At 37.9% G+C, this 22,047-nt stretch overlaps 1 protein-coding gene across 1 annotated transcript in view; it reads right to left on the bottom strand.

Annotated features, from left to right (window-relative positions):
• Positions 1 to 1,425: 1,425 nt before the first annotated feature.
• The window catches only part of LOC122815043 (vomeronasal type-2 receptor 26-like), a 36,934-nt gene continuing 16,312 nt past the window's right edge, over positions 1,426 to 22,047 (bottom strand). The window contains exons 3-4 of the mRNA XM_044087291.1: positions 21,489 to 21,612; positions 1,426 to 2,330 (exon numbers count right to left, since the gene is read on the bottom strand). Coding sequence (XP_043943226.1) covers positions 1,426 to 2,330; positions 21,489 to 21,612 — 1,029 coding nt within the window. The remainder of the gene's footprint in view (positions 2,331 to 21,488; positions 21,613 to 22,047) is intronic.

The raw sequence follows: 22,047 nt of genomic DNA, 5'->3' as shown, positions 1-22,047 counted from the left end.
ATCTCTTCTAAACTGAGGGGCACATTCTTTGTTCCCCATTTCCTTTGGGCATTCTACAAAAAAATCCAGAGCATCTTCCTGCACCACATGCTCTTTGATTTCATCTTGTGTCATCTGTTGCTCTTTCATATGGGAACTCAATGACCTATCACTCTACAACATTCACTGCATCAGAGTTGTCACAGTTTCCTGTTTCTTCCCTTGCTGTAAAAATCCAACTGAACTTTTGTACTGGTTTCCTATGAAAGGCTCCAAAGTATCTTCATTTGGCAACTTATGAGATGTTTCCCACTCCACTGGCTTCTCCTTAATTTGGGGATACATTGCTCTATCCTGCTGTGATGTTATCAGAGTTAGATTTTTTACACTAAATCCTTCACTTCACAATTAATCCATAACGTCAGTTTCTATTTCTCTAACTTCTCCATTACTAATCCTCTTTTCTACTTTTCCTCTTTGATGTCTTTTTTTTATTGTGCAATTTTCCATATCCAAATGCCTTTGCCTATATTTCTCTGCAAATATCTTTGGTGCTCCTCTTTTTGTATTGATTAGTTCCTAATATGACTAAGCAGGAGATTTCTGAGATTCATGGTCTTGAAGACATACAGAGAACCCATTATACTTAATGGTTCAACACTGCATTTCTAACAAAAGAGGACAGAGGAATGAGAAGTGAGATTGCCTTTAAAGTGGAATCTTGAGCAAAGCAATAATTTTTGTCAACTTCTTCCAGTGCTTGCTGCTGTATAGCTCCTATTCGTTAAATAAAAAGGTGTCATTAATGGTTTCTGTTATATAGAATTTTTACTTAAATTATTATTGCAAAATGAGAAGTGGTATCTCAACAAGGCAAAATACAGAAGGACATTGTAAGCATATATTTGTCACTGGAATTACCAACTCAGTTATTTGGGTTTGTGACAAAATGTGTTGGGATTATCAGACACAGGTCAGAAAGCTTAGAGATCCTTTTTTCTGTCAGGTGCCTTTGATGAACATCTCTTCACTCTATGAGAGACACAAAACTTGGATTTGATGCCAACCCTTGCTTACACTTATCAGGGGAATCTGAACTTTTCAGAGATTTAGGATGCATGGATAGGCTTAAAATGGCCCTTATGGTCGTTAGCCTAGTAAACACCTATGAACATATGAAATCTTCTAACTTGATTTTATGCAGGGACCCTACAATACAGTACTCTTTCAGGTACAGGTATCTAAATTTGCTTATCAATGAAAGTCATATCTATTGCAGTGCAGTGTTTAAAGGTGAATGCAATTTTGACAAACTTAGCATTAAAATCACTCACTCAATTCACTTCCTTTTTATTACAGCTTTATATATACATGCAACCATAATGCATTTGAGTACTCATAGTATATATCAGTAGTAAATATCTCATTCAAATATGTGACTATATGTTATTTATTACCCCTTTTCATTAAATAATCTCTGCTGTTATTTTCAGGCTGCAACAGTATAATTATGCATTTAGGAATGAAAATGCAAGTAAGCAAACCTGCACTTGATGATATTATTGCAAATATTTCTACAGCTACCAAGAACTTGCCTTTTGTACTCAGGTATGCTGGTATAAATGACAGCCAGACACTGAGAAAGACCAACATACTGAATGTGATAAACTTGGCTTCATTAAAGCTATCAGGTAGGTTCCGAGACAGAAAGGCCATAGCAAAGCTAGCTACAGCCAAAAGTCCCATATAACTCAACATGAACCAGAAAGCCACATTGGATCCTTCATTGCATTCGAGGATGATAATCCCATTCTGAGATGTCATGTTGTGTTCTGGAAATGGCGGTGTGCTAGCCAACCAAGCAGAGCAAATCACAACTTGAAGTAAAGTACAGGTGAACACAACAATAGAGGGTAATCTAGGCCCCACCCACTGTCTCAGGTTACTGTTTGGGTTTGTGGCTCTGAATGCTATGATAACCATCATTGTTTTTGCTAGAACACATGAGACACAGAGAGCAAAACTAATTCCAAAAATGACCTGGCGAAGAAGACAAGTTATGGTTGTTGGCTGTCCAATGAACAGTAAGGAACAAAGAAAGCAGAGGATAAGAGCAAATAGAAGAAGATAGCTAAGCTCTCGGTTGTTCGCTTTTACAATTGGAGTATTTTTACTTCTTATAAAAATTAACAGAATGGCAGCAGGTATAAATGCAATAAATGTAGACAGTACAGCCAAAGTTGTCCCCAAGGGTTCATCAAATGCTAGAAAATATATTACTTTTTGGATACAAGCATCTCGCTGTTCATTAGGCCAGTAAGCTGCTGTGTATGTAAAACAGTCATTTGAATCTGAAATAAAAACATTAAATTTAACATTAGATATCTTAAGTGCAGTTCTCCTCTATAGGCAAGGCATAACATTTTACTACATATTAGCTTAAAATGTTTAAAAAAGAAGATAAAAATAATAAAAAAGAAGATATATGCAGAGTGTATGAAAATAAAATGTATGGTTAGTAATTAAAGGCAATGCAGCTGAATCACAAAATAGTGTGCCTTTATAGGACAATCTATCACTGACATTTCAAAAAATAAAGTGTGATTCAAAAACAAGAAAAAAAAAAAACTCATTTTCAAATGTTTAGACATGTTTTGCAGGGGGATTTTACCCTCTTGTTTCATCCTGGATGGAAGTCCAAGATTCCCAAAGTAAAAGAAATAATCCAAGATACAAGAGAGTAGGACTTGGTATCTATTTTCTGATAACTGCAAATGCAGTACTACTGATACACTGATGCACACAATTCAGGTCTTATGAATTGTATAATGAAGCCAACTAAAATGTTCTGTAATAATATGATGCAATACAAAGAACACATAGTCGAGAACAAGGAGTCATATTTGAGAAAACAAGTAAATTATATACCAGATGAGGGTACCGAGTGTCCTGCAAAGCCTCATATTTCAATGACTATCTCACTTTTGTATTTGAAATTATAGCAGTTCTAAGTGACAACAATAATTTGTTGATTAACCTCTGGACTCCCTTTTGATGTTTGGGTGTAACCATGTTGTTTTTAATAAGGTAATAATAATATGACATCAGGAATGGTCTTGTTATAATGTTGGGTAAAAAGGGAGGAGGAGGTGCTTTGTAATGCTCACCTTATTTAAATGGGGAGTTAGAAGTAGCCTGTATTCAAGGAAGGAGTAATCCAGATAGAGGCTAGAAGTTTTAAGCACACATATTCAATTTTAAGAACTGAAGAAAACATGAGATCAGTGTGAGTCACACCTGATAGTGACACAGAAGGTAGTTCTGTGTACTGTGGACCAAGCAAGGGTGGCAGAATCAGGATAATATGAACAGAGGGACTGTGACTTTTAATATTGTAAAAGCACTGTGAAGTCACTAAATGTAGAAATACTGTTTATCTCAGCTTATTCAACGATATCTTTATTAATTACTATAATTTAATTTTGTTGTACAGGACAGTTCTACTAATTTGTAAATAAGTCAGTTATAGGGAAAAACCTTGCCATGCTCTACTAAGGAGAAACCTTGCCAAGTTATTTACCAAAATGGGGAAATCCTTGCTGAGCTAGACAGATATATGATCTCACTTCCTCTTACTCATGTATTTTTCTTTTTGTGATTTAGAGTTTGTGGTGGAGATGCAAACTCAACACTCAGAATTTTAGATACTGTCTCCCACAACAGAACTTGGTTTACAGTTGGAATTACCCTCTCAGCAATTTTATTAATGGGGCCAGGATGGTGGTAATAATTAGATTTTACAGCAGGAGACATTATAGCTCAGCTGGGACAATTTTTTTTTCACACCTCTGTACTCTGTTGTGTTCAGTGCCTAGAATGATCTAAGGGTATGATTACATTCTACTGATTAGGACAGCTTTAAGGAATTATGCCTTTTTTATGATATATCAGTGTAAGAACTGATAAGACTGTATTATATAAGAATTAACCGAAAACAACTGAAATGGGAGTGGAACGAATGTCTTTACCTGTTAACTACCCAAACTTGTGCTGAACAGGCGACAGTCTCTCCTTTATGGGCCAAGTCTGTTTGTACTTTTCAGAATGAATTCTGCAAATGCTGTAGTTCAGTTAAGAATGCTTTATTGGATGTTAACAGTATCCAAAAACTGTGTCCAGCTTTACTGGAAAAGCTTACCCGGGCTCTGTCACAGCTTGCTGTGTGGGAAAGGTTAGTTTGCTTTTGATTTCTTGTATTTTGTATTACTTCATTGCTTTTTTTCAATTTTGTATACTGTGATTTGTTTTCTTTACACTGTGTTTTACTTGTATTCTGTTCTTAATTGCATATTATAACTTGGAAAGAAACCACAGCTGTGTCTCTTGTGAGTCACACAGAATTTTTTTCCCCAGCCTCCCACCCTGTTGCTCCTGTGTTGTTAAAAACAATTGTCTTTCTAGTTGCCTGGCCTTTATGTTAATTTGACCACATATATCCTTCACTCTCACCTTTCACTGGCTGGTGTGAGTAAGCACAAAGTTCTCATTTTGTGAAATCACTCCCATTCAACTATTTAATTTTATTGGCCATCACACTGTATTCCATTGAACCAGAATGCAAAAGTTCCCACCCCCTTTCAATATCTCTCTTGCTGTTTTAAAATTAGTGGCTGTCTGCTTAGACAGCTAAAACTTAATTTACCCACATTCATATCTAACTGCTTAGTGCACATTTTAATGTTTAGGATATTAACCCATTTTTTATGTTACCTTTAAACATCTACTGCAAGACCACCAGTTATTGCAGAGCCCACATTGTGCCTTTCAGTACTCATCTTGGGATTAGAGAAGAAACAAAGGAACATTGTACCCCAGCAGAGTGAAGCTGTCGTGAGACCAGCACTAGTAGTAGCCTGGAAGTAGCCATTCATGCCACTTCCCTCTTTTCATCAGTTCTTTGTTTTAAGTAAGTACTGCTTGATTTGTTTGCAACTTCAGAATATCTGCCTAAAAACGTTATCCTTAAATGTTTAGGGTCTATATATTACTTCCCCCACAAGTGTTTGGCATTGACCTGTACAGATTCAAACACCCTAAGTGACATTTTCCTGTAAATGCACAGCTGAAATTTCTCCAATACCTAGTTTCACACAGGACAACTAGTTTTCAGTGACAAGCACTGTCCCCAGAGTTGCAAACCAGGTACTCCTGACATTGCTTTATATTTTCACTCCAACTTTCTAATCAATAAAAAAGGGTCTGTTGCCATGGATATGAACTTTCTCACTATCTACTTCACCAGCGTGGTGGATATGGGCATCCTTAGGCAATGTAGAAATCGTCACATCTTTACTGGCAACCAGTTAATTCTCAAACAAACTGATATGGTATGTGAGAGATGTATTTATGCAATGTCAATGGAGACAAAGCTCTCACGTAAAAGTAATCCTCATGTCAGTAAGGTTGTCAGTAGCGCACACACTGCACCCATAATGCACAATTCAAAGCAGGCATATAGGCCCACATATGCTGAGGCACGTAAATGTAACCTTCCTAAACCACAAGGATCTCATAGATGAAAAACATATAACAAATACCCTCAGCAGCTCCAAATGCACTCTTTCAAAACAACACCCACATCAACACATAGAGCTACATCTCATGGAGCCACTACCTCTAAGCCCATAAGACAAGCCACCACACAATCCAACATTCTAGTCATTGGAGACTCCATCAAGAGACACACTGATGTACCTCTCACCAGGCTGAGTAAGGAGAAACTCACGGTCAGTGGCTTATCAGGGGCTAGGATCCTCCACATTACACATGCACTCAGGTCATTGGACCACAAGTACCAGGATGACTTAGTCATAGTCCATGTGGGAGTAAATACCCTGAGATGTACCTCCCTAGACTATATAAAGAGAGACATCGTGGAGTTCTCAGAATATGTGTCTCAGGCTGGTATGAGACTATCACTGAGCAGCATTTTACCTTCTCCAAGGTGATGCCACAATACGAACAAAAGATGATTGACTTTAATAATTGGCTTAGTTTCTAGTTTCACTAAGGGGATGCAATATTTGTCAGTATGGAAGGAGATGGTCAACAGACCATGCTGCTTTGCCAGGGATGGTCTGCACCTCTCCCCTCTAGGCTTTCAAATACGAGCTAAAACATTATCTTCCCCCATAGTGCCTTTTTTAAGCAATACCAAACTGAAAGTACAAAAAACTTTACTACCCAGAAGCTCTCTTCACCCTAGAGAATGCTGATGTCTGTGCAGTCACTGAAATATGGTTTAAAGCCATGGAGAGCACACCAGCAGTGCAAGGGTTTAATGCTTGCCACACATTTAAACCAGCTACTACACAGGCAGGGAATAAAGGTGGAGGTGTCTCTGTTTACATAAAAAAAATAAATATACCCCAAGGCTGGTCAAACGGGACAATGCACTTGAGCTGTTCCATGTTCAAATCACCTTAAGCAAAATCCAATACTACTTCCTTGCAAGCTATAGGTCCCCCTCTATCACCCAGGAAACCCATACCATGTATTTAAACTTATAGCAACACTAACCTTCCAACCTAATGCCATATTTATGGGTGACTTTCATTATGCCACTGTTAACTGGGAATCCTATATGACACCAAATGTACAAGCACAGAGATTTGTGGATTTTGTAACTATAACCTCCCTGGACCAGATAGTCAATACACCAACCAGGGGGTGCAAACATACTGAATCTGGTCCTCGTTAATATTGGAGAGTGTTGCACATCCTGTTCTGTGATATCTTCCCTGGGAAGAGCAGACCACAAAATGGTCCCCTTTAAAGTAAAAACAAAACTGGGACCCCTAGATAAACCTGGAATATTCAGACACTACTCTAAGGCTAACCTCCAGCTATTAAGTGATAACCTGAAAAAAGCAACATTTCAAGCCCCCATAAACCCTGAGAACACTGCATCCTATGCAGAACTGTTCACAGAAACCCCGTACAAGCATGTTAATAGTGGCACAGCGGCAGCTGTGCCCACCAGGAAGAAGTACAAAACTAACTCAAAAAACAAGCCACCGTGGTGGAATCACAAAATCAATAGGCTGTATAACAGAAGGAAGGAAATCATGGCATAAATTAGGAGATACAGCACCCAGCAAGATAAAAGCACTCTCATCAAACTAAACAAAGAACCCAGAGGACAAGTAAAGTCTACCAAAGCCATATTTGAAGTAAATTTGGCTTCCCAGGCCAAGGACAACCACAAGGCATTATTTAGCTATGTCTGCATCCTTCAAGGCAATACACAATTGTGTACAGAGTTCATTGTGAATGGAGCCACCCATACTGAGTCAAAAGATACAGCAAACCTACTGGATGATAAATTCAGCTCCAACTTTATACCTTTCTATCCCCGCAACCTTCCCTCAGGAAATACCATCAAATATAACTCCCCCTGCTATCACTATGGAACAGGTCCTTAATGCTCTTTCTAATGCCAAGAACACTGCATCAATGGGTCCAGACAATATCTCAGGATGTCTTCTAAATAGCATGAAACATGACCTATCTGGGCCTCTGGAATTACTATTTAACTGTAGCCTCCAAACAGGCTTCATGCCTTATGAATGGAGAACAGCAACAGTCATCCCTCTGCACAAAGGTAGGCCATCTACAGACCCTGGAAATTACAGACTCATAAGTCGCACAAGTCTTATATTCTAAAGACTTAAACCTTGTCTGTAATATAAATAGGACCTGCTGGAGAGACAGGTATGTATCCCAGAGAATACCCCATTTATGGAACAGACTCCCCATCCATGTGAAGCAGAGTTCCTCCCCAACCCAATTCAAGTGCAACTTGGACAATTGGATGGAGAACAGGACATTCATCCCTGGTGTAGCACCTGTGTCTCTAATGGAGACAGTCAACCTGTAAATGGTTCATCTCCCAGGCCCCTGCTTGTAAATGTTTCTCCTCCAAAGCCCCTGCTTACACTTATCAAGGGTATCTGAACTTGTCAGAGATTTGGGATGCATGTTTAGGCTTAAAATTGCCCTTGTAGTTGTTAGCCTAGTAAACACCTATGAACCTATAATAACAGTGCTGATAAACAATAACAGTCTGTAGAAATTCTGGAATGTTGGATAACAGCAACAGAGCTGATAAATATAACAGTGCTAAAAAATATATCAGAAGTTTCTGCACATATATTCTGATTAATGCTGGAAATTTGAACTGACTTTTGTACTCAGGCTCAAGTGTCTATATAGCAAAGACATTTTGAATATCAGTCCAAAAACTAACTTAACCGATGCAACTGACTGTGTTTGAAGTATTTCCTAATAATACCAAAACCCTGTAATGTTTTATATGCCTCTTTAGCCTTGATTTTCAAGCCTTGTCTTGCATGTGCCTCACAGTGCCTAACTGTATTTTCTTTATCCAGCATTCCATTGCAAGTACACATATCTTTCCCTTGAAAAGGGCACATTCTGTAGCTTTCCCTGCAAACTGTTATTTCTGCACATCTCATGCTTAGCCAGCAAGATTACCTTTTCCTTTCTACTAAATGTCTTTCCCTGAAACTGAATGATTGCATGAAAACACAAGTCTGACTCTATATTTTCAGGCCTATAATTCTACCTTAGTGTACTATAGTGAACTCACTAAGAATAAACTGAAAACTCTCAGTCTAACACTTAGTAAATCCATAGTGTCTAGGAACATCCTTGTTCTAGAAGGAACCTACTAGCAGAGACTACCGCCATCTTCTCTCTGCTGGAGAGGAAGAGGGAAGGACTTTTCAATCCTCCAAACCTTAGTCAGCCTACAGTTACCTAGGCCATTGCAGAACCTAGGTCTACAACTTGCAGGTAGTCTCTTCAACTACTGACATTTTCAGTTTGTGTTTTTGACTTTATCTGTTCGGTTCTTGCAACTGATAATTACACATAACATCCATCTCTGAGATAGCCCAAGCAGTACATTTTTTCCAAACTAGCATTTTTCATGATTTCTTTTTTAGTCAATTGGAAATAAATGATGTGCTTCACTTGCTAGATGCAAGTGGATATTTAAACACTGTATTTAATATCAGCAACTTAATAACTCCTGACAACGGGCTCATGCTCGAGTAATTGCAAAATCTATGAGGGTCCAAAAAAAGATATTACACCATGTCTGTGTTCCACTGTTTTTGTGTTTTCTGTTAGTGAGCCAGCATGGCTTTTCTATATTTTTCCCATCACTTGTATTTTAATTATCCTGTAGTTTGATAGGAACTATTTTGTTAGGACTTGTTTGGAAAATCAATTCTGACTGCTGGAGCAACTGGAGCTTTTGTTGGGACTTGATTAGAAATCTAATTCTTAACTCATGGAGCGATTATGGCTTATTTTATTAGTCTATAAAAGCAGTAATTTTCCTCATTGTTGGAAACTATTTTCTTGGGGGTTGCCTGAGATCTTATTTTTGGAAACACTGTTGTTTGTCATCATCCAACTAAGAGACACTCAGAATATTGGAAATGGAAGGATTCTAGGTTGCAATGATTGTTTTAGGATATTAGCAATGGCTAGGTCCCAGACTGAGTATCGTGTCTGAGTCAGGGAAATGAAGGAATTTTTATGTTTATTTTCTCACTTTCTCCATCGTTTATGAGTTTCTATGGCCTTAAAATTAGTATCTGTATATGGTTTCTGTCACAATCTTGAAGCCCACAGTCTTGAAAATCATAATCCCAAGACCATACTATCGAAAGACCAAAATGCTGAAGATAACAATATCAGATTCCTGGACTTGTCCCCTTGGAAGATGTTAGCACTGTTTTCCAGGTTGACAGAGGTAGAGAGATTCATTATTCAAAATATTTAGACATTGTGGTCTTAATCATTTTTTTACCCCTGATATTATGGTCTCATGATTATGATTTTCAAGACTGTGGGCTTATGAAGATATAGATGTGTGTGTGTGTGTGTGTGTGTGTGTGTGTGTGTGTGTGTGTGTGTGTGTGTGTGTGTGTGTGTGTGTGTGTGTGTGTGTGTGTGTAGATATGTATATATATATATATATATATATATATATATGTGTGTGTGTGTGTGTGTGTGTGTGTGTGTGTGTGTGTGTGTGTGTGTGTGTGTGTGTGTGTGTGTGTGTGTGTGTGTGTGTGTGTGTGTGTGTGTGTGTGTGTAGATATATGGGTCTACTTCAAATAAACAAAATCCCAAGCCGAGAACACCAAAAGTCCAAAACACTGACCGCTCGGAACACCGACATTTAACTAAAAGTAAGCAAGCCACTGGCCAACCTGACAAACAAATTGAAATGGAAGCAAAGAAAACTCACCCACATGGGGGTCTTTGCCCTCACACTCCCCTAACTAAATATACTAACTCTAAGATTGCACTACCGTGGAGGTCAGGGGCAAACATCAACATGCTGGCCAAGCAGTGACTTATATTTAGTTACATGTCAGTGTTCTGAGCGGTCGGTGTTTTGGACATTCAGTGTTCTTGGCTCGATGTTATGAAAGTCGGTTAAGTCGGATTTTGTTTATATGAAGGGGACCCATATATATATATATATATATATAGACACACACACACACATATAATTAAATAAATATTCAGGCATGGGGATTTCTCCCACACTGGAGCTCCAGGAGGAGGGGGCATATCCACTTATAAAATGTGTATTTTCTCTATGACAGTGTCTCTTTATTGAGTTGCCACCTTCCAAGGTTTTAAATCTTTCATCCTTGCTTAATCGTGTCAGTAAAATGACACAATTATCCATAGTAAATCTAATTGTTTCTGACTCACAGAGCAATTTTAATGTGTTCCTTTTGCTTGTAAAGATACCTGCATTTGTGAATTTGCCTTACTACCTTTGTTGGTGGCTTTGGTGAGGGATGCTCTGTGCTACATTTATAATGTGCCAGCTGAAGCCAGTCAGATCTATTTAGCAAATACAAGTACTTTCTTCCTTAAATAAAACTATCATGCAGCATGGTTGTTGATCATTCTATAATCAGTTTCTATTGGTCTAACTTTTTAATTGACGACTATGTTAGAATTCCAGAGACCCACAATCGGTACTTAATGAGCTTTATATTACACTAAACTGGACTGATTATGAGTTTATAAACTACTACAGAACATTTTCTATGTCCCCTGAAAATCATGTAAGGTTCTTTAATGTACTTGATGAATTTCTTATAAACAACAATCGTATTATTTTTGAAGACTTCAACTATTTCTCAATAATCTGGATTAATTGCACCTCCAATGTAGAATATGCCTAAAACTTCCTAGATTTAATAAATAAAAACTCCTTAGAACAGATTGTTAACAAACACACTGGAGAACATAGAACTTTTGACCTGGTTCTTAAGAATATAGCTTCTTTGAATACTATTCCTCTGGCGTATCCTTCTCTAGTTAAGCTAGATCATGAATCAGTGATCTGAACCTTCAAATTCTCTAAACCCATTGAAACTGAAACTATGTCCAAAGTAATTCACCCTTTTGGGGGGTCTTGAAATAAGCTATGTCTTGATAAATACAGTGTGGGATCATTTAACAGAGTTGCAAATCGTCCCCTGGATCATATCATCATCAGCATCCTTTTTTCCCATTTTCTACATGAGCTTGAGGTGTCATGTCAACTGTCACCATTTCTCTTGATTCAAAGCCACCTTCCTCCCTTCTTTGATAGTCATGGCTGACTGTTGCAGGTCTTCTTTCATACAATCTATCCACTTATTTGCTAGATGCCCTCGTTTCCTCTTGCCTTCTTCCTTTCTGTCCCAAATCTTCCTCACCTGCTTGTCTTCTTTTTTGCACATGTACCCAAACCACTATAATCTGTTCTCTTTGACCTACTCTGCCATTGGAGCTACTTTAGCTTCTGCTCTGCTCTGATGTTCTCATTTCTTCTGTCCCACAGTGTGCATCCTACCACCTGTCTCAGGCACTTCATGTTCATCTCCTCTAGCTTCCTCAGCTGGTCTGTCCAGGTTGCTGTACTGGTCACATCAGTGTTTTCTACAACTTACGTTTCAGCTTCTTTGTCCTTCTTCTGTTATATACTACCCCTGACATTGTGATAATTGGCTGCAACCTCTCTGATTCTAGCTTTGACCTCATCATTCAGACTTCTCTTCTCCTCAATCCCCCATCCCAGATACTTGAAGCTGTTCACCTGTTCCACTATTTTCCCTTCTATTTCAAGTCTCAGCTTCTTCTGATTTCCCTATTTGCTCCCATTATTTATGACTATATTATTTGTACTGAGTTTCATGCCACAGTTTTGCATTCCATTCCCCTATCCTTCACTGAAGTGCTTGCCAGAGTCATCCTGTATTGCCAAATTGTCATTGTCCATGGGCTCGACAATCTATTATTAATCTATCAATCAATGAACCAATATCTAAGAATTCAAGGATTTTAGATGTACTAATGTCATCAACTTGTATGACAAAATTTCAAAATTCAGTTATAGAAGCTTCACCCCAAGCAATTTTTGTCGCAGGTAACTTCACAAACGAGTTTGATCCCCACTTTGCTAAATGTATAGAACTAACAGTCTCAGACACATCTAAATTTAATGGGAAATTTAAAAACAAAATATTCTGTTGGTCCACAAATATAAGTAAACTTGACAATAAAACAAGTCCTTAAAGTATATGGCTGGTCAAAAGGCAATCATATCAAGGATAGCATCAGAAGCTTGAATAAAAACTTGAGAAAGATTTACTATCAAAAGGTTGAAATTCATTTGGTCTAACGTTCATTTGGTCGACACATTTAGTCGACTAATTAATATTAAGTAGTTCATTTGGTTGACAGACAGGCAAGGTTTTATCCTTGTCAGCACTGTTGTGCGATGCTGGAGTTGTAATATATAAGTAGCAGGGGTGTTGGGGGTGCAGCCCCCCCTGTAAAAACACTAGAGTTAGTTTGAGGTGTGTGTCGACCATTTAAATGTAGTCATTTTGCCATTGATATTATGACCTGTCAATGTAATGATTTCAACCAAATGAACGTAGACCAAATTAATTTCAATCTTTTGATAGTAAACCACTTGAGAAATATTATTAGGTCTATTAAAGCAACCCATGAACTTTATGTTAGCTTCTCAAGCTAAGGACAATCATAAATTCTTCTTTAGCTACATTAACAAACTAAGAAAAAATGCCAAACTATGCTCTGAACCAGTAGTGTACCTAAGATAGATCAAAGGGGGCAACTACCCTGGGAGCTAGGTGTAATGTTTGCAATAAATCCCAAGATGGTACCTTAATGGAATTTGTGGGAAAAAATACATGCTGAATAATGTTCAGGAGGGGAGTGAGTTTTAAGGGAAGGCAGAAGTGTAATGTATAAGGTGTGCAAATGAAAAAAATGTTAACATGGTATGTTTTCTTTTCTATTAATGCATGTGCGCCTTGGTCTTAAATGATAATTTAATAAAGGTGCTTTAAAAAAGATGGAATCTTTGGTACTTTATGTCAATGCAAAATTAAACTTCATTACAGGTTGCGCCTCTTCTTGTAATAAAGGCACTTTAGATTTTTGAGTAAAATATGGGCATGGACCTCAATTTAGTTGTTGGTGATGTAATTAATTGTTTGTATTTAATGAAGCAGTGTTGCTTGTACTTTGTCTGAAGAAGTTTGCTTATGCCAGTAAATTAAAGTGCTAACATTTATTTCTTGTGGCTCTGAGAGTTTTTTTCACCTATTTGTGTTTCTTTGGTTTGTTTGAATTTACTTGGTTTTCTTGTTGTTTGTCATGGCGAACAACTCTTCTCCTGGGTCACAACCCTTGTTTTCTAATGAGGGTGTTGAGTCAGCGTCAGAGACTGATTCTATTGGGAAACTTACTTTGCTGATATAATGTTTTACCCAACGAGTGGATTCTTTGTCTAATCAGATTGCTGGACATGTGACTATTGATCTGGCTTTGGTTCATCTAATCAGCCTCCAGGATTGCAGGATCGGAGGGTATCCACTCATATTAATGTTTCTCCATTGAGCCTGACTGAACCTGGTTCAACATCACCACCGACTACTGTTTCTAGTAATAACATTAACTTGGCACAATGACCGGGGAGTTCTCAACCCACTTCGGGCAACTTAAGTTGTGTGGTTCCTTGTTTGAGCAACTGGCTTAAGAATTCTGTGCAATTCTGCCTGGAAAATGGACATTTAACTGGGTTAGCTGATAATGCAGTGACTGGGGAAAACATTATTGTTACTAACTTAAAGTTATTTGATCAGAAACTTTTAAAATGTAAAAAATTACAGTTGGAAATCCAATACTTGCAAGAATGTTTGCATAGGCGACAAGTACCGAAAGGTTTGAGACAGTGGCAGTTTCCGACCGGTCTAATTCCTAATTCATCTTTTCATGCTGATTTATTGCATCTTTTTGATTGGCAAGGATGCAAATTTCTAGAACACCTTATTAAGGACTACAGCTTTCAGTTGGAAAAACTTAAAACTGAATTAACCCCTTTGGATTTGGCTATACAAGCTGATAATGAATTTTCCCGTTACCATTTTGAATATTCTCGGATATTCAGCAGCACTGAGTCTTCGCTAACTAGACTTAAAGCAATTAAGTTTAAGAAGCTCAATAGGGACAAATATGATTATAAGCATGGCTTGGCATACCTCTCCCCACCGATTAACAAACAGAACAATTTGGCTGATGCCGATATGAGTGGGCATGGGTTTAGTAATAATGATGACCATGCATCACAAATCATTTCTGGTGGTTCCTTTAATGATACGAGCAATGACAACTTGCCCGTGAGGCTAAGCGAAAGACTCATGAATAAGCAGAATTCCGCGCATTCTGTTCATCCGACCACTACTTCTGACGACTAATCAGGCCCTCAGGATTTTCGCGGGGCCAACAGCAACCATCAATTCAAACAAAGGGGCGGAGCAAACGGAAGGCAATGGAGGAGGAAGCAGAACAAGCGGAGGAGATAACGGAAGGGGACGGCATTCAGTTAAATGGATTCTTGAATGACAAACTTGGGACTGGTGTACAATTTTTTTTACAACAAATTGGGTGATTTTAAGATCTTTAATTATTTGTCTTTTGTTCCCTCCGACACATTAATTGAAGTGTTAGCGGGAGGTTTAACTTTTGTACCATCTGCTCGATCTGATTTTGTGAAAACTTTGATTGATCTTAAAAGTTATACTCGCAAGCTTAACTTAAACATTTTGTTAGGTAACACTGGCAATGTGATCGATAATTTTAGAGTGGCGAGTACTTATTATCCTCCATTGCATAATTCTGTCTTGTTGTATGAAAAAGTGTGTGAGATTGACATTAGGAATGTATTGAGTAATAGGCATCATGATTTATTCAATAATTTGTCATCTTGTGAGAGAGAGGCTTTGGACGGGGTGAAATTTGCTGGCATCCGCATTATTAAACCCGATAAAAGGAGCGGTTTAATCTTTATTGATGAAACTGATTATAACAGGAGAATGTGCACATTGTTGGCTAGTCCGGCTTATGAGAAAGTACCTAAAACATCATTAATGGAGCCTATCAGCATGTTAGGGGCTTCATTAATGACTTATTCATTGAGGGCTCCATTAGTGTGGAAATGTACAATTATTTAAGCATTGTGTGCCCACTAGCACCAGTCATTTTCGGATTGCCAAAGATCCATAAGGATCTGGAAAACCCACCTCTGCACCCAATTGTTGATGGCAGACAATCCATCACCTTTGGTTGTGCTAAGGTCGTGGATAGTAAACTTAAACAACATCTTAGGGGTGAATTGCATATTTGTAAAGACTCTTGGGCTTTTCTTGATTCTGTTGCCAACCATTCCTATCATGATGATTATAACTTTCTCACCATCGATGTTCGTGATTTATATACTACGATCCCTCAAGGGATAGGTAGTGAATGGGTAAGGGAATTTTTGCTGGATAAAAAAGTGGATGGTAAAGAAATTAACTTGATTGAATATTTGCTTGACTTGGGTCTTGAGAAATAATTATTTTATGTGTAACCGTGAATATTATTTACAGAAAATGGGTGTAGCCATGGGTTCACCCTGTGGAGCCACCTTTGCTAACACGGTTATGGCCCACTGGGAGAGAACTTTTCTCTTCAAAGATGCTATGTTTAAACAGAGGGTGGTATGGTACACCCGGTACCTGGATGATATTTTTATCATCTGGAATGGTGATTCTGTACTAGCATTGGACTTTGTCAAGTGCATTACCAAGTTTACTGGGTTCCTGGATTTCACTTGGGAATTCAGTAGTGATAATATCACTTACTTGGACATTGACTTATACAAAGATCAGTTTAATAAGTGGTATTTATCGTGGATTTTTAGGAAGCCTACTTATTCAAATGACTTCCTACATTTTTCAAGCTCACATCCTTACCACCAGAAAAGAGCAGTAGTGAAGGGCCAATTAGTGAGGGCTGCTAGGATGCTTTCACTTGAGTCTGAATTTTTGATGGAATGTGATTTATTAATGAAAATGTTCACTAAAAGGGGATATCCTGCAGGCCTTTTTACCCAGTTGATGGATTAAGTTCACTTTAAAAGGAAAGTGGGAATTTATAAACCCCTACTTCCTGAGAACAGTGTGGTGATTGACTTTCATGCACACAATGATAAGAGGTCTGAACCCCTGCATTTTCAATCTGATGAACATGTAATTAGTATTGATTCCTCTGTGGGGGATTCCCCTTTAGCAACCCTAAGAGTTGAAGTCCCTGGTACGGACGTGGCTATAATTACCAGCTTCATTACCACCTTTTCAATGGATGCACCATTATTAAAGGTGATTTTAAATAAAAATTGGTGCTTCCTTTTGGAGGACCCTTGTATTGGGAATAAGTTGGGTGACCCACCAAAAATTAATTTTAGAAAGGGTTGTAATTTGAAGCTCCAATTGGAAAGATTTATGGTCATGAATTAATTTCATTGTGAGATGGTGAAATGTGGGAGGTGTCGTTCTTGCAAATATGTGAATGTGATTAAATCATTCACTGTTCAGAACAAGAGGTTTTACTTGAAAAGTAAATTTAATTGTGAATCTAGCAAAGTGGTATATTTAGCTTTGTGCCAGGGTTGTTCTGCTTTCTATGTCGGTAAGACTGAAAGGTGTTTGAAAGAGAGACTCTATGAGCACATTTCATAGTTTCATAGTATAGTACTAGGCTATCTGCCCTAGGGCATTTGTAAGCCTAGCCAAAGTGTATGTGGCTTTCGCCACCCCATGTAATGATACAAAAGTGTACAATTTAAATTAAATTTAGTTTACTGTGCCTCTATCTATCAATGACATAGAGATGACCCCCGGGGTAAACCTACGATCACCCATCCATTCTTCCAGGTTTCTCTTGAAGAGAGTCAGTGAGGGGCTCTGCCTAACATGGATAGGTATCCTGTTCCAGAGTGCGGGAAGCCTCTGGGTTATGAATCTGTCCCTCCAGCATGTCCTATTCATATTTGTGCTGAGGTTTAGATCTTTAGCTCTCGTTGCTCTGATGGATTTGGAATTTTTGATGTGGAGCATGTCCATTAATTCTGAATTTGACATGGCCTTGTACGTAAGGCACAGATCACCTCTGAGCAGGCGGTATGCTACTGAATAGAGCTGGAGCTTTTTCAGTCTGGCAGCATATGACAAATGCTGGGGACCCTTGATCCTCTTGGTAAGGTACTTTTGGGGTCTCTCCAGCTGCTGCAGGTGCCAGATGAGGTACATACCAAAGGGGGCATTGTACTCAATCATAGGCCTGATAAGGGAGGAATATAAGGGTACAATGACATCCTTTGATCTGGATGTGAATCCCTTCATGATAAGGTGGGCAAGGTAGAAGGTCTTTCTAACCACTTTGGTGACGTGGGTGTCAAATGAGAGGTCACTGTCAACTTGGGTCCCCAGGTCTCTGATTACTTTTTCCGTACTTAATGGATTACCACCTATGTGGTAATTTGTGGGTACTTTGTTTTTTCCAAAGGGGATGACTATACATTTTTTGGCATTTAGTTTAAGGCCATGACTCTGGCACCAGTCATCTGTTTCTGTGAGGCCCTTCTGGAGGATGCATGTGTCAGCTGGAGTGTCGACTATGGCGCCTAGTTTGCAGTTGTCTGCGAACATTGTCAGCCACAACCCCCCTATGTTTGTCTGCACATCTGAGAAATAAATGCCGAACAAGAGGGGTCCTAAGACAGAGCCCTGTGGGACTCCACTTGTGACTAGCTTAGAGTCTGACATAGCTCCAGCTATTCTGACTTTGTGGGTTCTGTCCTTTAGCCAGTTTGCAACCCATCTTGTGACAAATGGGTTTACATTTAAGCTGTTGAGCTTGTCTATGATGCCTGAGTGGGGTATTGTGTCGAAGGCTTTTGCCAGATCCAGGTAGGCTGTATGAACTGCTTTGCCTTCATCGATGGCTCTAGTGAATGTTTCAAAAAATCCACCAGGTTTAAAAGACAGGATCTGCCTTTTACAAAGCCGAATTGGGTAGGGTCAATTGTCTGTAGGTCCCCGATGTCTTTGTTTATGAGTTCCGTAATGATCCTTTCCATAGCTTTGCAGACCAGGCTGGTCAAGCTTATGGGGCGGTAGTTTCCAGGGTCTGTAGAGGTGCCACCTTTGTGGAGTGGGACCACTGTAGCTGTACGCCAGTGTTCAGGGACGTATCCTGTAGCAAGGCTAAGATTAAACAGCGTTCTTATGGGCGGATTTAGCTCCTCTAGGACATGACATGAATAAATTGAATTTGAACAATGCGTTGGCTAGGCATGTAATGTCTTTCCCTACACATGAATTTCTGTTTTGTGCCATTGACAAAATAGGAGAGAATTGGAGGGGTGGACCCTGGTCTTTAAGATTGGATGAGAAAGAGTTGGCTTGGCAATTAAGGCTCAATGCACATGCACCCCCAGGCTTCAATGACTTTCTTTCCATTAAATGTATTCTTAAACTGAAATCCCTTGAAAGATGAATTCTGACTTTCTAGTTTATGCATTTATTTTATTTATTACATTGATACATTTATAATTTTTAAAAGTTGGCTTTTAGCAAGTATTATAAGCACTTTTGGAAATTATGTAATGTTTAATATTTAGTTGTGATGTTCATGTTAAAGTCTGCATTCCATGTGTAGAAAGGGTTTATTGAGCTTTATATATATATATATATATATATATATATATTTTTTTTTTTACTTTTTCCCTTTAAATGTTTGCATGGAACTCAATTTAGTTATTGGTGATGTAATTAATTGTTTGTATTTAATGAAGCAGTGTTGCCTGTACTTTGTATGAAGAAGTTTGCTTATGACAGTAAACGAAAGGGCTAACATTTATTTCTTGTGGCTCTGAGAGTTTTTTTCGCCTATTTGTGTTTCTTAAGTAAAATGTTGGCCTACTAAAACAGACCACTTAAAATACATGACTGTGGCAATTTGTACCTCTGCTTTCATCCCAATGTAGCACCAGTGGGATACATAGGTAGTGAGTGTCATTTTTGGGGGGGGCAGTTATGGATGCATGCAGTATTCTGGGATAAACCTGTGTATCCTCACAATTAGCTTATTAGTTTATTGTGAGCTACTATTTTGTCAGATTTGAACATTTAGCCTTGGGTACAATTTAATACTTTCCTTAAAAGACAAAAAAGAAATAAAAAAAGACTGAAATTCTTTACTTACTCATCATTTTAGTTTAGGGCACCACTGGATTAAAAGGTTTGAAAATGTTCTAAAGTACATCCCAGAGCATCTATAACCCTTTTTATCATTCAACATGTTTTTATGTTAGTTTAATAGATACTTTCATAATAACTAGCCCATTCACTTTATCAGTTTTCATAAACCGATATTGCTGATTATTTCTAAGATTTCTCAAGGATTCCATCACAGTAACATTTCTTGTTATTATTAGCTGTGACAATTTTATGATTGTTACAAACAGACCTAATATCATTCTCACATAATTCATAAAATGTATTTAACGTAGGCATCAGTTTTGGATTAATATTGCTAGGCTTCTTACACTCAGTGTTGACCCTTGGTTCCATCCGATCAAAGGCATAGCTTAAATTTAATTTTCTAACTTAAAGCTTGAAATCTAAAACAGTGTCTATTAATGGTGTCTTGACTGGGAGAAGAAAAGAAAAACCTTTTTCCAATACCTTGTGTTGAGCTACACTAAGAGTTAAATCACTTAAATTATAGATTTTACACATGGGGACTATCTCTTCCAATACTTCCCTTCTTTTTGTTCCCAATGTTCCCCTTCCCTTTGGCTTTATTTATATATTTATAAAAAAGTAGCTAGTGTAAAGTCTATATTAGAGATAGGGGAATATGGGGCAAATAAGGCATTCAGTGGCCCAGTGGGTACATACCCCTGTTATGATTGTAGACAAAGTAAATTCATTGATTCCTCTAAAAGTATTTTTTCCTCCATATTTGGAAAATGGTGACTAGTAAAGGTAGATTTAATTGTGAAAGCTGTGGAATACTGTACTTACCTTCTTGTACCACCTGCTATAATTTTTATGTTGACAAAACTATAAGAGCATTATACAAAAAGATTTATGAGCATTGCTTAGCTATCAAAAGCAAAGATTTAAATAATGCTTTAGCTAAGCATGCTCTAGAATATGTTAATTTTAAGAAATTTGTATTTTTTGTTTTGGATTATGTTGATTCATTGCCATATGTGACAGGGTATAACAATGCTCTAGAAATCAAAGAATTGAGATGGCAATGCTGACAAAGCTCCTGGATTAATTGGCACCTTAAATGTTAAGTGTCTTTTAAATGACAGGCTTTATTATTAATGTCTACATTTTTCTGGGGGTTTATTTTAGTTTGCAGAATTATTTTTGGACAATACCCTTTTAAATAATGTGTATTAACTGATTAATTTAGTTAAACAATTGTGATTGGATCAATTAATGTATTTGTATTTAAATGGTTCGTTTGGGATTGTTTGTTAGCTCTGAAGAAGTTTGTTATATTAAATCAGATGAAAGCGCTTAACTATTAATTTAGTGTGGACAGTCATTCTTTTGTTCCCAATTCATTTTTTTTCTTTTTACTACTCCTAAAAGCTTGTAGCATGAATTAAAAGGTTGATTAGGAGGGGTCGCAGTGACAGAGTGTCTGAGGGTGATACTTACTCTGGAAGTGCCTAGGGGGCCCCCAACTTAACATTTGCTGGTGCCCCCAAAATGTTAACACTAGCACTGATCAGTCCTGTGTTTTAGATTTCTCAGCTGACACCATGCTGTGGTTCTGCTTATCTAAGAAAATATAAATAGGTCTTTCATATCATATATGTAAATCAGGTCTAAGGGGTGCTCTTCTCTTTATGTATAATGTAACTATAAAAAGGAAGTGCAAATAAATATATTTTACTTGGACAAATTTAACAATAAACTTAAACAGACATGCTATTTTTATTGCACAGACTTCATGGGTACCTGTCTGGTTGGAAATCTCACCAGATGAACACGCAGCACAGTCAAAGCAGCAGGCCGGTAGCCCTTGCTGAATAACTTTCCTGTATCCAGGTGAACAGCTTTTACTGCATGCAGAGCGTGGAAACTGAAAGTCAGAAAATATTGTTAGTGTATGTAGTGTAACAAATGGTTTAGGCTTATTTTTCTCATGCGAAAAGACAACTTATAAAGTCAGATTTAAAATGGACATAGAAATATACATATTATGATGGAGATGTGAAATATTGTAGCTTCATTAAAGCATGTCATATGAGTTCAGTATCTCCTACAACAACCCTCTAATTGATTTTACTTTGTTTCCTTTTGAATTGCACTGAATAATCAGTTATATACTCCAGGGTATTGGCTACAGGATGATATCCAAAATCTCATTTGGTTTTTGATAGTTCCACATAAAGCATGGGCTTATCCTATAGCACTTGCCCTGCCATTTCCTTAGGGGTTAAATGCCACACATGCAGCCTTACTAAATTGGCAAATAAAGTATATATATAATTGTATCTAGTGGGGCATTATGTGA

Source organism: Protopterus annectens, chromosome 11.part0, assembly GCF_019279795.1.
Source record: "Protopterus annectens isolate FY-2018-M chromosome 11.part0, PAN1.0, whole genome shotgun sequence".
NCBI classification, from domain to species: domain Eukaryota; kingdom Metazoa; phylum Chordata; order Ceratodontiformes; family Protopteridae; genus Protopterus; species Protopterus annectens.
The sequence above is the reverse complement of the archived record's forward strand: the minus strand, read 5'-3'. Positions and strand labels throughout refer to the sequence as shown.